At 41.2% G+C, this 15704-nt stretch overlaps 1 protein-coding gene across 3 annotated transcripts; it reads right to left on the reverse strand.

Moving 5' to 3' along the window:
- Positions 1-315: 315 nt before the first annotated feature.
- Positions 316-12354, reverse strand: LOC119224935 (protein NLRC3-like). 3 transcript variants are annotated; one of them, XM_062561689.1, is made up of 11 exons: positions 12225-12354; positions 10554-10721; positions 10323-10460; positions 9021-9134; positions 8596-8674; positions 8225-8441; positions 5644-7438; positions 4786-4959; positions 4158-4331; positions 2561-2607; positions 316-1893 (listed from the first exon to the last, which is right to left on the reverse strand). In XM_062561689.1, exons 2-11 carry the CDS (start codon positions 10619-10621, stop codon positions 1289-1291), a joined length of 3411 nt encoding a protein of 1136 aa, XP_062417673.1. In that variant the 5' UTR covers positions 10622-10721; positions 12225-12354; the 3' UTR covers positions 316-1288. The 3 variants fall into 3 exon arrangements, with proteins under 3 accessions (XP_062417673.1, XP_062417672.1, XP_062417674.1); XM_062561688.1 differs by having other exon boundaries at positions 10554-10724; XM_062561690.1 differs by lacking the exon at positions 10323-10460 and having other exon boundaries at positions 10554-10724.
- Positions 12355-15704: the final 3350 nt, after the last annotated feature.

Genomic DNA, 15704 nt, shown 5'->3' on the forward strand with positions numbered 1-15704 from the left:
TGCTAACTACATCCTTTCAGGAGTCTCAAATTTCCGGTTTCACAGCTTAATTCCTCCATTATTTAAACATTTTTTATGAGAAAATGAATCAGTTTGAAGTCAGTCTGGACACAGATATTACAGGTAAACTAAAACCCACCTTTACCTGTTTTATTTAAATAACCATCTGAAGTTCATGTGGAGCGTTCTGACTGTGAGATACTGCTTCATATTTATTTCATGTCTCAAGTATTTTAGACGAACTGAACGATTAAATCTATTTTATTTGATGTTGCAATGAAGAATTCACTGTGTCACATTCAGATTCCTGCTGGATTTGAAGCTTGGGAGAACTTTCTTTAATAGATGCTGTGAGGTTAAAGGTCATCACTTTGGAAACTAAACATTTGCTCCCAAATTCTTTGTATGAATGTGATGTTTGTTTGGATCTTGACAATAAAAAGCACTTTGATTCCATTGGATCGAATCCCACTGAGGCCTTGTTCCATCAGTCTGACGTCACATGTTTAATGTTGAAGAAACACATTCACTTTCCCAGAATGCTTCACTTTGAAGCAGAGTTTATGACACGAGGTCACGAGCAGAACACTGCTCATTAAATACTTGGTGTTTAAATACGTTAATGACACAGTTTCCAATGAAAGTCATTTATTAACATTATAAAGATACAAATTCCTGTTTACATTACATTACAACACATTATGATTATATTATAGTTAATAAAAACCTGATAGTAGCTGATATCTGTCATTAAATAGTTTCTTCAGAGAAGCTTTTAAAAAGTTATTGTTCAGAACAAACCTGATTATGTGAAATTATATTTTATTTCACTGAACAGATTTTGAGAGATTGGAAAATTTGCTCCAAAAGAATAATAGATTTATATTTTACGTGTATTTGTTATCATAAACAATCCTTGAATAATCAGCTTTCTTCTATTATTAGTGGTAATGAGGACAATTTATCGTACAGATTTATTTGTCTTATATTGGGGGGGCAGATGAGACCTTTTTATAAAATGTCTTCTTGAACATTGCGACATACAAAGATTAATATTAAACCCTAATTAGGACCCAATATCTAAATGATGATCTATTGATTCATCCACAGAGGCAACGAGCACAGCAACATTAAAACACACCTCGCTGAGCTCTTTCAGACGTTCATCTGCAACACCACAAGTCCTAGAGAGCTGTGGACCCCCAGAGTCCAGACCAGCTCAGGTACCCCTCACCTGCTCCACCTGCACCTACAACCACATGAACCTACATCAGCTGTACAGACTGAACTATGTGGTGAGCAGAGAGGAAGGTTCTCCACCAGGAGGAGACTCTCCCTCCTGCAGAGAACACAGAGACACTGAGGAACCAGAACCAGGCCAGAACCATAAGCAAAACCCAGGATAAAGAGGTTCAGTGAATGTGGTGCTGAAGGTGTGGAGGTGGATCAGTGAGTCAGTGGAGACTCTGTAGAAGGACAGAGAGCCAGCAGGACAGTCCACATACACTGCTACTCTACCAGAGGAGGAGGAGGAGGAGGAGGAGGAGGGGATGTGTGTTACTGTATTATTGTGACAGACATAGTAACCTTTATCAGAGCACATCAGACACCAGGACTGATGATTCCCTCCAAACCAACAGTCATAACTGTTTCCTTTCCTCCTGATTCCTCTGTAACTCACTGATAAATAAACTCCTCCTCTACACTCAACCTCCCAGTAACAGCGACCAGTCAGACCAGTTCTACACAGCAGCTGAGGCCAGTAGTCAAATCTGTCTGGATGATCTGGATATGACTGAACCTCCTCTTCCACACGTGTCACCTTCCTGTTGTTGTCAGACAGTTTGAGTTTTCTGTTTACTGTGTTTGTGTCGATTGTGAGTTCACAGGAATCTGATGAGAGAACAAGACACAAAACAGCTGCAGTTATTAATCATCAACATTAGGATGAACAAATAAAGAAAATAAGTTCATAAATGGGTTTATGAATTGATAAGTTAAGTATGAAGGTGAGACTACAAACGAACACCAGCACACAGAATATGTGTCGATGCAATTAGGGATCATAGCTCCAAAAACAGGGTTACAAACGACACACAATTATCAAAGAACCTGTTAAATCTGTTTCATCAAAATGAATGAAAGCTGTTAGAAAGAATTTAATTCAACAAACAATTTTGATTTAACTATAAAGGGTAATTAATTACTTACACAAAGGCTAAAGGAAAATTAATGAAGTAACTCCTCAATGTGTCAAAGAGACACTGAAATGTTGTGAATGTGGGGGAAACGTTGGGGACCAACAAGGAACCTTAAAGGTTATTCCTCCTCTTTTGAGTAACTCAAGCTACTTCAAGAACACACAGTGTTAAATGAAATATTGATCTGGGATAAATATGGATTATGCACTTTACTCAAATACAAGGGTATAAAGATTGTACATTCGGTTTGGTCTTTAATTTAAAAGAAGATTCTCATAATTGCTGGAATGTGAAGATTTACATTATTTTCACACAAACAAGCGGATTATAGAGGACATTTTACAACAAAGCTCACTTACACTTCATCAGAGCTGGTTTGAACCATCGGACTCCATCAGGCTCCACCCTGAAAGGAGGAGCAGCATGAGACATGGACATCACATCACTCTCATACACACAGCTTTGTCCTTCATGTCCACATGGACCACCTCTTCTTCTTCTACTGCAGTGGAGCTTCTTCTGATTGGCCGATGACCACAGCTCATCATGTTCACTTATTCATCATCAATTACTATTGTAGTGGAATGTTGTGGATAATGTCCTTGTGAGAAACTAAAAGTATCAAAATTGTTTCTGATTAACTATTTATTACTAACTAGAATATAAAAAATAAAGAATACAGAGGTCATCAACACAAGCTATCTGTGTCTAGCTGATAAATGCTCTTCTTCTGACTCAGTGGGTCTGCTGGTTGCTGCTCAGCAGGAAGTGAACTGTGTCTTCATCACAGCTTGTTGGATGAAAGCATCTCTACAGCGTTGTCTTTCAAACCGGTCCGTTATAATCGTGAGGTCCAGCTGATCTGGAGCCAATTGTTTCACGTCTAGTTTTTTCACGAAAGCTCTTCTGTCAAACGGCTCTTAGAGGAGAGAATGGACCGAGGTCGGGTCTGGTCTTGTTGGAGGGACACTGCTCTCTGTTGTCATGTTGCTAAATGGGCGAGACTTGAGACTCGAGACCTTAGACTCGCCCTGACGAGGCACCGCAGGGAGACGAAGGGCCCAAATCTCAATGTAATTTAGGATGCTGAAATTATAATGTCACTCATTAACTTCATCAGTGATTGGCTGACTGCTTCTTAGACGCTTTAGGACCCGAGCTGAAACATCTGATACATGCAGACAAGTAGAGAGGAGGACGAGCAGGAAAAGCATATATTTTGCTTAATTAATTAATTAATATTAATTTACAAATATTACCGGGTATATAATCTATGTTTCAACACAAATATAGACTATTTGTAAGATGTATTTTTAATAATCACACATGTATATATTTTTTCCTTCACTCAAGGGGGGGCCACGTCCCAATGCCCTCAATGGACCAGCCGCCACTGACCACTCATATCATCCATGGAACTGTCTCTCAGTGCAAAGCACTAGATCCACGTAAACTCCTTTAAAACAGCAAACATTCTTGCTGTGATGATCCATCAAGACGCTTTGAATGGATTGTTTCTTTGACTGTTTGTCCTTTAATAATAATGTTGGGACTAAATGAAAACACACACTGGAAGCAGATGAAGATCATCTAAACATCCATGTGTTGTTTGATAAGCGTGACGACATTGACTCACATCAACCCTCCATGATGCCATCAACGTGTCAGGATTCACCACTTTCCTCTCTTATAATGTGGAAACAAGAGGCTCCAGAGAAACAAGCCTTTCATCACCTTCCTCCCTGTTTAGGTCCATCCTGGCTACTGTTCCTCACTACTTCTGTCTGTATTCATGTTCTGATGTGGGACACAAACAGTTTGATGAGTCTCTGGTAGTTTGAGGTCAGCTTGGTGTCTCGGCGTCACATTAACCAGACTGACAGTGGGACAGAGAAAACGTTTCCAGCTCTCCCTCCTCTACCAGACTGATGGTCTGTGGCTGCAGCCTCTTCATACCTGAGAGTCTCCAGTCTCCAGTGAGGATCCTCTAGTCCAGCAGAAAGCAGCTTCACTCCTGAGTCTCCTGGATGGTTGTAGCTCAGGTCCAGCTCTCTCAGGTGGGAGGGGTTGGAGCTCAGAGCTGAGGCCAAAGAAGCAAAGCCTTCCTCTGTGATCAGACAGCCTGACAGCCTGCAGCCACACAACAACACACATGTCACATGATGTGAGGGAGCTGTGAGCAAATTTTCATTTGCACCTTTTCATTTTATATACATTTTATTTAGTATTGTATTACTCATTATTAATTAATTGCATTGCTATTTTCTATTACTTTTTAGTAAAAGTAATTTTTTTTGTGTTACGGCTGGCTCAGGCCTTTCAAATTATTGAATTGAATTATTGAATTAAAACCCAACCAAGAATTATATAATTTAATTAATCCAATACAGTGTTCTTATTTGAACGGGCCCCAGGCTATTTTATACTTAAAACGTTGGGACCAGAGGTCAAAAAGATTAAGAACCCCGGCTCTACAATATGTTAATGTAAATATTTCTAAATTATATATTTTATTTAAATTGTTCAAGCAGAAAGAATCATATATGTACCGGTGATGTAAATAAAACATTGATTGAATCCTGACCTGAGAGTCTCCAGGTCACAGTGTGGACTCTTCAGTCCAGCAGACAGCAGCTTCACTCCTGAATCCTGCAGGTTGTTGTTACTCAGATCCAGTTCTCTCAGACTAGAGGACTGGGAGCTGAGGACTGAGGACAGAGCTTCACAGCTTCTCTGTGAGAGGTTACAACCACTCAGTCTGAAAAAATAACCAAAAAGAAGAAAAATAATATTGTAAGGGTGTGCGTTATTTGGCGAGAGCACCAGTAAACTATTATTTCTTCATTCAAACGTATGGTTCTGGGTCATTTTACCTCTGTATGGGATGAGAAAGAAAGAATTGAACACTCCTCTTTTACTACTTAGGCATTTTCTATAGAGGTTGGGTGGTGCTACAGCACAGGAAGTACTGTAGTATCAACTTCACGATAAGGCTGTGATATTTAATGTTATTTATTGGACCAAATGCAAAGTAAGGCTTGTCTGTCCTCTACTTGTTTAAAAGAAAGAAAGAGTGTAAATTATTTTCTCCTTTTCATATATTAATTATAAACATAATATCACAAAGCCTAAATAAAAGGATCAACAGGTCAAACCTGTAATGTTTTGTGGTGAAAGAACATTGTGTTTCAGACTGTCTATTTTTTTACGTTAATGTGTAAAACATTTGTCTTGTCTACAGAGTTCAAGTTGTTACTCAGATCCAGATTTCTCAGACTAGAGGATTGAGAGCTGAGGACTGAGGTCAGAGCTTCACAGCTTCTCTCTGAGAGGTTACAACCATCAAGTCTGAAGAGACAACCTAAAGAAAATTTGAACAATTAGTAGAAAAGACAGCGTTATGTTTAAGTTCTGATGTATGAATCAAACTCTCTGTACTTACAGAGCTTTGTTGGAGGCTTTGACCACTGGCAGCAGCCTCAGAAGAGCCTCCTCTGACGCAGAGTATTTCTTCAGGTCAAACACCTCCAGATCTTCTTGGGATGACAGTAAGATGAAGACCAGAGCTGACCACTGAGCAGGAGACAGTTCATCTGTGGAGAGACGTCCTGAACGAAGGGACCGTTGGATCTCCTCCACTAGAGAACCATCATTCAGTTCATTCAGACAGTGAAACAGATTGATGCTTTTCTTTGGAGACACATTCTCACTGATCTTCTCCTTGATGTACTGCACTGTTCTCTTATTGGTCTTTGAGTGACTTCCTGTCTGTGTCAGCAGACCTCGTAGGAGAGTCTGATTGGTCTCCAGGGAAAGACCCAGGAGGAAGCGGAGGAACAAGTCCAGGTGTCCATTAGGACTCTGTAAGGCCTGGTCCACAGCACTCTGGTAGAGACGTTGTGGTTTGGGTTTGTCTCTAAAGACCAACGAGGAGGGGTATTTTTTCCCTAACAGCAGATTGACACCAGAGCTGATGAACGACAGATGGACATGAAGAGCAGCCAGAAACTCCTGAACACTCAGATGGACGAAGCAGAACACCTTGTCCTGGTACAGTCCGCTCTCCTCTCTAAAGATCTGAGTGAACACTCCTGAGTACACTGAGGCTGCTCTGATATCGATGCCACACTCTGTCAGGTCGGATTCATAGAAGATCAGGTGACCTTTCTGCAGCTGACCAAAGGCCAGTTTTCCCAGAGACTCGATCATCTTCCTGCTCTCTGGACTCCAGTGTGGATCCGTCTCAGCTCCTCCATCGTACTTGACTTTTTTCACTTTGGACTGAACCACCAGGAAGTGGATGTACATCTCAGTCAGGGTATTGGGCAGCTCTCCTCCCTCTCTGGTCTTCAACACCTCCTCCAGAACTGTACCAGTGATCCAGCAGAAGACTGGGATGTGGCACATGATGTGGAGGCTTCGTGAGGTCTTGATGTGAGAGATGATCCCGCTGGCCTGCTCCTCATCTCTGAACCTCTTCCTGAAGTACTCCTCCTTCTGCCGGTCAGTGAACCCTCTGACCTCTGTCACCATGCCAACACACTCAGGAGGGATCTGATTGGCTGCTGCAGGTCGTGTGGTTATCCAGAGGCGAGCAGAGGGAAGCAGCTTCCCCCTGATGAGGTTTGTGAGGAGCACATCCACTGAGGCCGACTCTGTGACATCAGTCAGGATCTCATTGTTGTGGAAGTCCAGAGGAAGTCGACACTCATCCAGACCGTCAAAGATGAACACAACCTGGAACTCTTCAAACCTGCAGATTCCTGCTGCTCTGGTTTCACTGAAGAAGTGATGAACAAGTCCCACCAAGCTGAACTTCTTCTTTAGTACATTCAGCTCTCTGAAGGTGAATGGAAATGTGAACTGTATGTCCTGGTGGTCTTTGTCTTCAGCCCAGTCCAGAGTGAACTTCTGTGTTAAGACTGTTTTCCCAATGCCAGCCACTCCCTTAGTCATCACTGTTCTGATTGGTTCCTCTCCTCCAGCTGAGGCTTTGAAGAGGTCTTCTTGTCTGATGGTAGTTTCTGGTCTGGCTGGGTTCCTGGATGCTGTTTCAATCTGTCTGACCTCATGTTCTTCATTGACCTCTGCAGTCCTTCCCTCTGTGATGTAGAGCTCTGTGTAGATCTCATTCAGAAGGGTTGGGTTTCCTGCTTTAGCGATGCTCTCAAACACACACTGGAACTTCTTCTTCAGGTTGGATTTGAGTTCACGCTGACAAACTGGAGCAAGAAGTCCTGAATGAAGACAACAAAGAAGATCAATGAGTGTGTGACAAATTATTCAGGTCAGGAAAGTGCCTCTTCCTCTAGGGAATGCACTTCATCCTATACAACACATTACTGCCACCTGCAGGCATACAAATGTCAGGCCGTCAGGTTCAGCAAGTCGTTTTCGACTTCAAGGTGTAACCTTTATTATTGTTCGGTCTGAAACGGCGCGCCCAGTGACGGATGGTGGAGCAATATTGTTGTTCGGGTGGAAATCGGGAGAAAGGTCGGACCGGGAGATTTTCGGGAGGGGCTTTGAACGATCGGGAGGGTTGACATGTGTGGTCATGTCTGGTCATCGCAGCCCTGGACCATCAGGAGCACAAACTCACAGCAGAGTGGGATAAACTGTAGAGGCTTGAGACCCTTCTAGAGCCATGCAGGGCAATCAGTCTGTAACTTATCAAATAACATTGCTTTGATTATTTTCTGGAATGAATTAAAAAATCAAATATCAATAACATGTATTTATGTAAAAAATAATAATAATGATAATTATGTATCTGTGTCCTGTTATTCGACCTTAGTATGCATTTCAGAAAAAAAATGGTTAGGATTCAGGTGTGATTAATCAAGATTAATCCACTGAAAATTCTGATTAATTTGATTAAAATTTTTAATCATTTGACAGCCCTAATTTCAACATGTCCTTTACTCAGATAATGGCTCTATGAATATTTTCTGTCCATCTCTTGAGACATTAGTGAAGGTCTCATTTATCAGCATGGTAAGTCTTTGGAGAAATCCTCTTACTGCTCTGCAGACGCTCAGCCAGCTCCTCCTGCTTCATTCTCCTCAGAAAGTGCAATGAGATCTTCACAAATGCCTCTCTGCTCCTCCTCTGCTCTTCATCCTTGCCATCCAGCACCTCTTCATCTTTCCTCCAACTCCCTGGGAAATCTGAACTCACAACCTTCTGTATCTTCTTCAGTTCGTTCTTCACAAAAGTGAGGATGTTCTCCTCCAGCAGCTGGAACAGAACATTCTATGAATGACAAAAACTAGAACCATGGAAGCCACCATCAGGTCCATGTTGGACAGATGGACAATCCAAAGGTCTACAAAGTGCAGCATGGAGATGATGGTGAACTGAGAGATTTTAAAGTAGTTGTTCATGTACGCACCATGAAGATGGAGTCCAGGTGTTTTTGATGCTGCTGGGCAGACTGACCTGTGGGAACCTCTGAGCTCTCCTGGTTCTCTCTGTGGAGGAACAATACAACAGTTAGTTATAGATATTGGCTTTTGTCATTATTCATAATCAGGAATACCAGATTCTGAAGACTGTCGATGATGGACACTTTATTAGTTGAGTGACAGTTAGCCATCAGTTTCATCTGATTTTAGTTCTTACTGTGGGTCATAAAAACAACGTCTGCAGACCTCGGCATCTGATATAAAGTCTTATGAAACCAGTTAGATAAAGATAATGAGCTCTGATGTGATTGATCGTCATTGAAAAACTTCAAAACAATGCGTGGACATTTCTGTAATTCATTATCGAGTACTTGAACAATTCTTTATCTGTTTCATCTGCTTAATAACTTACTCTGGGTCAAAAGAACGGCATCCATCTTTGAAGTTTATTGGAAAATCTTTAGACCGATCACTCTTCATGGACACACAGCTGGGTTCAGGAGACTTTCTTCTCTGCTGATGTGAACTGAAAGAAACACTAAGATTACATCATCATTTAATCATGAAGCATCAGCTCACATTGTGTTCGTGCCATAACATTATCCTCTCTGTGGAGGAAGTAGCTCACATTGTTTTTACATCTGAGAATTTTTACAGTTTATGACTCACACTTAAATACATACAGAACAGGGGGTATATTGCACAAAAGTAGAATAAAGAAATCCAGGATAAGTGATAGTGAAGTGCCGCTTGACTATCTTTCTAAAATAAAGTGCACAAAACTAACAAGACTGGAAAAGATCCTGGAAACAGGTCAAGTTAAATATAGAAACATTTTGCAGGCTGGTAACATGTTTTATCTAAACTGATTTTAGCAGTTAAACAAAGGCGCATTTGTCTGGCACTGGGGGGTCCAGCACTATGCAGGCTTCACCCTGAGGAATTGGCCCTTGTTTTAAACCAATGAAATCCTTTGATGGAAAGAATTCAGGGTGGAACAGCTACTGACTCGGTTCCACCTGCAGAAACTGACCTCTTCATTTTCCAGTACTGACCATCAAACCCAATCACCCATTTATACGCATATGTGTAAATCCTCTTTGATGTGACACATTCTTCTGTGGCCAGCGAAGGTGATAAAGATGTTTGCTAAGGACTTCAGTGCCAAACACACACTTATGACAATATGGCAAAAAAGTGCATTTATTTGCAAAATGCAGTGCCATACAGAGGATACAGTGGTATCAAAAAGTTTGGGCACCCCTGATCATTTTCAAGATTTTCCTTTATGTATCATTGGTTGTTCGGAACAGCAATTTCAATTAAATATATCATATAGAAGACAAACACAGTGATATTTAAGAAGTGAAATGAAGTTTATAGGATTTACAGAAAGTGTGCAATAATTACTTAAACAAAAGTAGGCAGGTGCATACATTTGGGCAAGTGAGGTCTGGATGTGTCCCTGCAGTGGTCTAGGTCTACTCGTCCTGCTGGTCCCACTGAGAATCAACAGCTCAGTCTCTCAGTTCACTGTTTCCTTCACCAGTCAGTTTGGTTTAGTCAACCCAAACTAACCAACAGGTCTCACCAAGTCCTCAATGGAGCTCTCCCTCCCTCACTGGACACTGCTGAAGGTCCATGGAGCAAGAAATCCAGAACCTCCACCAGAGAGTCTGATAGAAACACCTCATCATCAGCCTGAGACCCTCACCTTGCATCAACAGAGGGACGGTATAGATGAGCCTCCATAGACTGGTTACTCTTCAAGGACACACAACTGGGTTTAGGTCCAGATCCAGGACCAGTTTCAGGATAAGGTCCATATCCAGATCCAAGTCTCTGATGGATCCTGGTTACACACGTAGAAACAGAATCAGTGAATCAAAGACGTTGGGACGTGGAGTCTGATAGAAACACCTCATCATCAGCCTGAGACCCTCACCTTGCATCAACAGAGGGACGGACATCTTTGCAGTTCATAACATCCTCCATAGACTCGTACCGCTCCATGGACACACAGGTCGGTTCAGGTCCCGGTTCAGGATCAAGTCAGGTTGCTAGGCAACTCTGACTCATAGCAGGGTCGACACCTTCACACCTTCACAACAACCTGCTGGCAGAGTTCACACATTATTTATCTTCATCAGGACAAACACACAGATCTCATTCCCTTCAACACTAAAACTCTCACGGGACACTTTGTGTGTTTATCACAAATTGTCTGTTAAAGTTCAGACTTCTGGCAAAAGACAAACTTTCTTTTACCTTCTTTTCACCTTGTTAACATGTCAGGAGACGTCATTTTAAATGCCCATCCTATAAATGTAGTGTTTTACTAGATGAATATTATCATCATCTTCCAGCAGATGGAGCTGTGCTGTTTCTCCTCTTGAGTCCAAAACTCAGACCAGTAAGATGACATGAAGCTTTGTGGACTTAAAGGACTGAATCAGCAGGTGAGAGCAAACAGAGCGTCACTCAGGTGTGTTTCAGTGCAGGAACAAAGGCCCAGGTGAGCTCTCTGGTCCCTGATGGGTCCTAATGCCCCTTCGCCTGCAACCTTCCCTCCTCATCAGTAACAGTCCTCACAGACACTGAGCTAAGCCAAATATTTAAAGAAGAATCATTTAGTAAATAGAAGATCTTGTCCGTATATTAATTCATGAAAGTACTCCTTAACCAATATTCTGGTTTCTGGAAATTAAATAGAATTCAATGGTTGTGGTTGTGAAACTAAATGGCACTATATTGCATTACAATTAGATTATTGAAAATAATGCAAAAGGAAACTTTATCAATATTACTTCCCATAAATATTGAATATTATTGATTAATAATGACTCAACAGCAACAACAAGAACACGCCCATGGATGTAAGCCATAACTTTGTTCATGCTACACTTTTCAACAGTTAAGCGTTTGACTATTCCTCCCATTAAAAAATATTCTGCAGTATATACTATATATATATATATATATATATAGTATATATATAAGCAGCTGTCTCAATAATTACTGCTTTACTTCAACCCCCTGGTGGTTAAAAACTGAATAGGAATTCACTATTGAATATTAGCCTCAATAAAAAGTCCAAAGCACATTTAATGATTTTATTAGCTGTACAACAAGAACAAGCCCTTTGATGTATGGAACGACTTTGGTCCTGCTACACTTTATAAGAGTGAAGCTACTGAATAATCTTTACATCCAATCAAAATAACTACTGTAGTACAACACTAATGAGCCAACTTATATATAAAATGATTTTGGTCGTACTAATATTGTTTCTACGCATTGTTCTTGACAGACGGTCCCTGTGCACATGGAGACCAAAGTGATCCGTCCACTTCGCTGAGCGTTGGTAAAGTTCTGGTTAATAAGGGTTGTTTTTGGTTGTCTCCATGGTTACAGAGAGGTGTCGTTAGTGTTTTAACGTTGTTTCGTTGACGAGCTTTTGAACCGTGAATCTGAATCTGTGAATATCTTGATAACTTTACTGAACTCCGGCCAGCAGAGATCCTGTTTCCCACGAGAGGTTTTTAAAAGCATCTTTGAAGAATCACACGTTCACAATCATCAATGATGTCATTCATCCAATCACAGCTGCACTTACTGATCTTGTAGACATGATCTTCCTCAGTGAGCAGCTCTCTTCTGTCCTCAGCAGGTCTGTAGAAAAGGAGCTTGGTTCTTCACTCCAGCTTCCATCAGACAGAGTGAAGTCACCTGAGAGTGTTTTTACTCTTCACTCCACTTGTTGGGGAGGAACAACTTACCCACAAATCAGTGTCACGCTGCGATGTCAATCATTTACCTTCAACTGCAGCTTCCTCATAAAGTACATGTTTTTACACGTAGGATTCAAGGGCAGTATACATGGGACCTTGAATCCTCTGAATCAGATATATGCTTTGCAAATGTTTGCAAGTCAGAACAGCCATGAAGATGCTTGCTTATAGTAAAATGTGACTGAATGTAGAACACAAACTGTGATTCATCCATCAACCCCCAAAGAAGGAAAAAAACACCAGCACTGTGAGAACAAGCTGCAGGAAAGTCAAGAAAAATATAAATAGCTTTTCCAAAATCACATTTTGCAAGGTTCATGGTTTTATTTGTTTTCTAGAAAATAGCTTTGTTGATTTTCAGTTGGTATTGATCTGATTGGTATTGTTGGAAGTTAATGAACCCTGTGACACATTTAGGAGCAGTTTTCTCTGATTTCTTTGTGCATATGTGTACTGTGATGATGGTGGTGAAAACATAGCCAGTGTATGAATTCAAACGTTTAATTCTTAATGAATGCATTTCTATTATGAGACTTGATTCATAGTTTAGTTATTAGTCCCTTTTTAGGGTTATTTATTTATTTTGTGAATCATCTTGTACATGCGCGCCCAATAGGCCGATCGACCATGAAGGCAGTGCCAGCAGACGCATAACGGACACATTTAATTTAATTCCAAAGCAACCCAAGGTGACTCCAATCAGTGAAGGTCATCCAGTGAGGTGATGACCAACAATGTGAGGAATGGTTGTGATGGTTCCCTCCTTCTGACAGATGAGAGGCCCCCCCCCAAAACAATGTCCCTATGCCCAACAAAGAGATGGAAGATTTTACAATAGTTTATAAGTGCTGTAGAAATGTTTTATCTGAAAATAATACCAACCTAGTGACATTAGTTACGTTAATACTTACTTTGAAACAGATTTGATGTTATGATGCAGATTCCACAGCACAAATTCTTGTAATTATATATATATACATATATATATATATATATATATATATAACTGTGTGAGTTACCTGGACTGATGCTATATTATTCTGTTGGATTGACAACATTAAACACATTTCCCAAAGTTTTATGGTGTTCAGAGAGCTCACAATCAGAAGTTTTAACTCCAAATAGTCCAGACTGGAAGTTATTTGTCTGTTTCATAATATTGAGTATTGAGCTGCTTTCTCAATTCAATTCCATTCATTTTATTTTGTATAGCCCAAAATCGCAAATTGGCCTCAGAGGGCTTTACAGTCTGTACACATGCAACATCCTCTGTCCCGAAACCCTCACATCGGCACAGGAAAAACTCCCCAAAATATGAAAAAACCCTTCAATAGGGAAAAAAGGGAAGAAACCTTAGGGAGAACGTCAGAGGAGGGATCCCTCTCCCGGGATGGACAGACTGCAATGGATGTCATGTGTACAGAATCAACAATGTAAAAGATGTACAATACATTCAATTTCTCTAACAGAAATGATACAAGTAATTGCAAGTAGCAGAACAGGTGTACGGCAGGACCACTGCAGGGACAACCACCATCAGATAGAACCACCATCCACAGAGGCTTCTGTGGGGAGGGAGAGCAGAAAGATGTTGGTTTTTGATGACAGTAATATGAATCATATTTAAAGTAATGATGATGGCAGCAGCAGGTGTCAGCGGAGCCATGCCAGGAGTCAGAACCAGGGTCCGCACGAAACTATGATCCACGGAGACCTGCTAGGCGAGAAAGCACAAAAAACTCCCGGAAAGAAGCTTAATTAGTGATGTACATTAATAAAACATGGATGATTGTGGGAGGAGAGAGTGAGAGTGTGAGAGTGAAAGTGTCACGCCCGGGAGGAAAATAGGAAGCAGGCGCAGGGTTCTCAGGTAGGAAAGGAGATCTTTATTTACGCAGCAAAGGTCCTCCAGACAGAGTCTAAGGCGGGCTATGAAATTATCCTAGGTCACACTTCTTCCGATAAAATAAACCAGGAAGAAGTGTGGCTATAAAACTATCAAAAAACAAAATCACTCCGCTCTAGGAGGAAAACAAAAAGGCTTTTAAATTTATCAAAATAACAAACGCACTCTATTGACGGAGGCAACGTCTCAAAAACAAAATCACTCCTTATAGAGGAAAACAAAAAAACTTTTAATCTTATCAAAATAACAAACGCACTCTTTAGACGGAGGCAACGTCCCAAAAACTAAATCACTCCTTCCGGAGGAAAAACAAAGAACTATGAAAGATTAATGTTGCATCTAACCTAGGTATACAAAACTTAAGCAAAACCAAAAACAACCTGCGTGGAGGTGAAGGCACTGGGCCGATCGAAGATCCTGAATAAACAACAAAAAGGAACCTGTGACGTGGCAGAACGAGGTAGAACTCATGGGTAATGACGAACACACTGGCACAGGACAAAGGGAGACGCAGACTATTAATACACATGGAGGGGAATGGGGAACAGGTGGACACAATCAGGAATCAGGGAAGACAATCAGACTGGTGACACATGAGGAAGGGTAAGTGACCTGAAACGAGAGGAGTTATTATTTCAAAATAAAACCGTAAATGACAAGACAAAATGCCCAACAGAGAAAACAACAGACAATTTCACCGCGGTGTGACAGAAAGAGGGGCTCGGTGTGTCCTAAGAAGTCCCCCGGCAGTCTAAGCCTAAAGCAGCTTAACTGGTCCAGGCTAACCTGAGCCAGCCCTTACTATAAGCAATATCAAAGAGGAACGTTATAAGCTTTATCTTAAATGAACTGACCGAGTCTGCCCCCCAGACTGAAAGTGGAAGCTGGTTCCACAAAAGAGGAGCTTGATAACTGAAGGCTCTGGCCCCCATCCTACTTTTTAAAACTATATGGCCTAGCGACGGGTCAATGCATTCTAGCACTCACGTCCATTGATTCATTGACCCGTCGCTGGCATCAGAAGGACTTGATTTGGACTTTGTCTCCTGCTGCCTCTCCTCTGGAGGATAAGATAAGATAATCCTTTATTAGTCAAACAGCAGGACTTTGACCGGATTGAAGCAGTGAAATGGAAAGTGCAACAAGAGTTTAAACAGTCAAAGAGAAATTAATACTACGTGTTAATGGTCACCATCACAGGATGAAGTTGACTCGCCCTGTGGGAGACTAGCTACCTGTCCAGTCCATGTCCCCATCCCCCAATGCATGCTGGGACAAGCCACAGCCTCCAGAGACCCTAAACAGTGCAGGTGATGGATGAATTCTCTTTTAGAGTGTCAACACTGGTAATTCACCTGCATGATATTTTCAAAAACTCTCCAACACATTTCAACCAATG

This window comes from Pungitius pungitius, chromosome 4, assembly GCF_949316345.1.
Source record: "Pungitius pungitius chromosome 4, fPunPun2.1, whole genome shotgun sequence".
Classification (NCBI taxonomy): domain Eukaryota; kingdom Metazoa; phylum Chordata; class Actinopteri; order Perciformes; family Gasterosteidae; genus Pungitius; species Pungitius pungitius.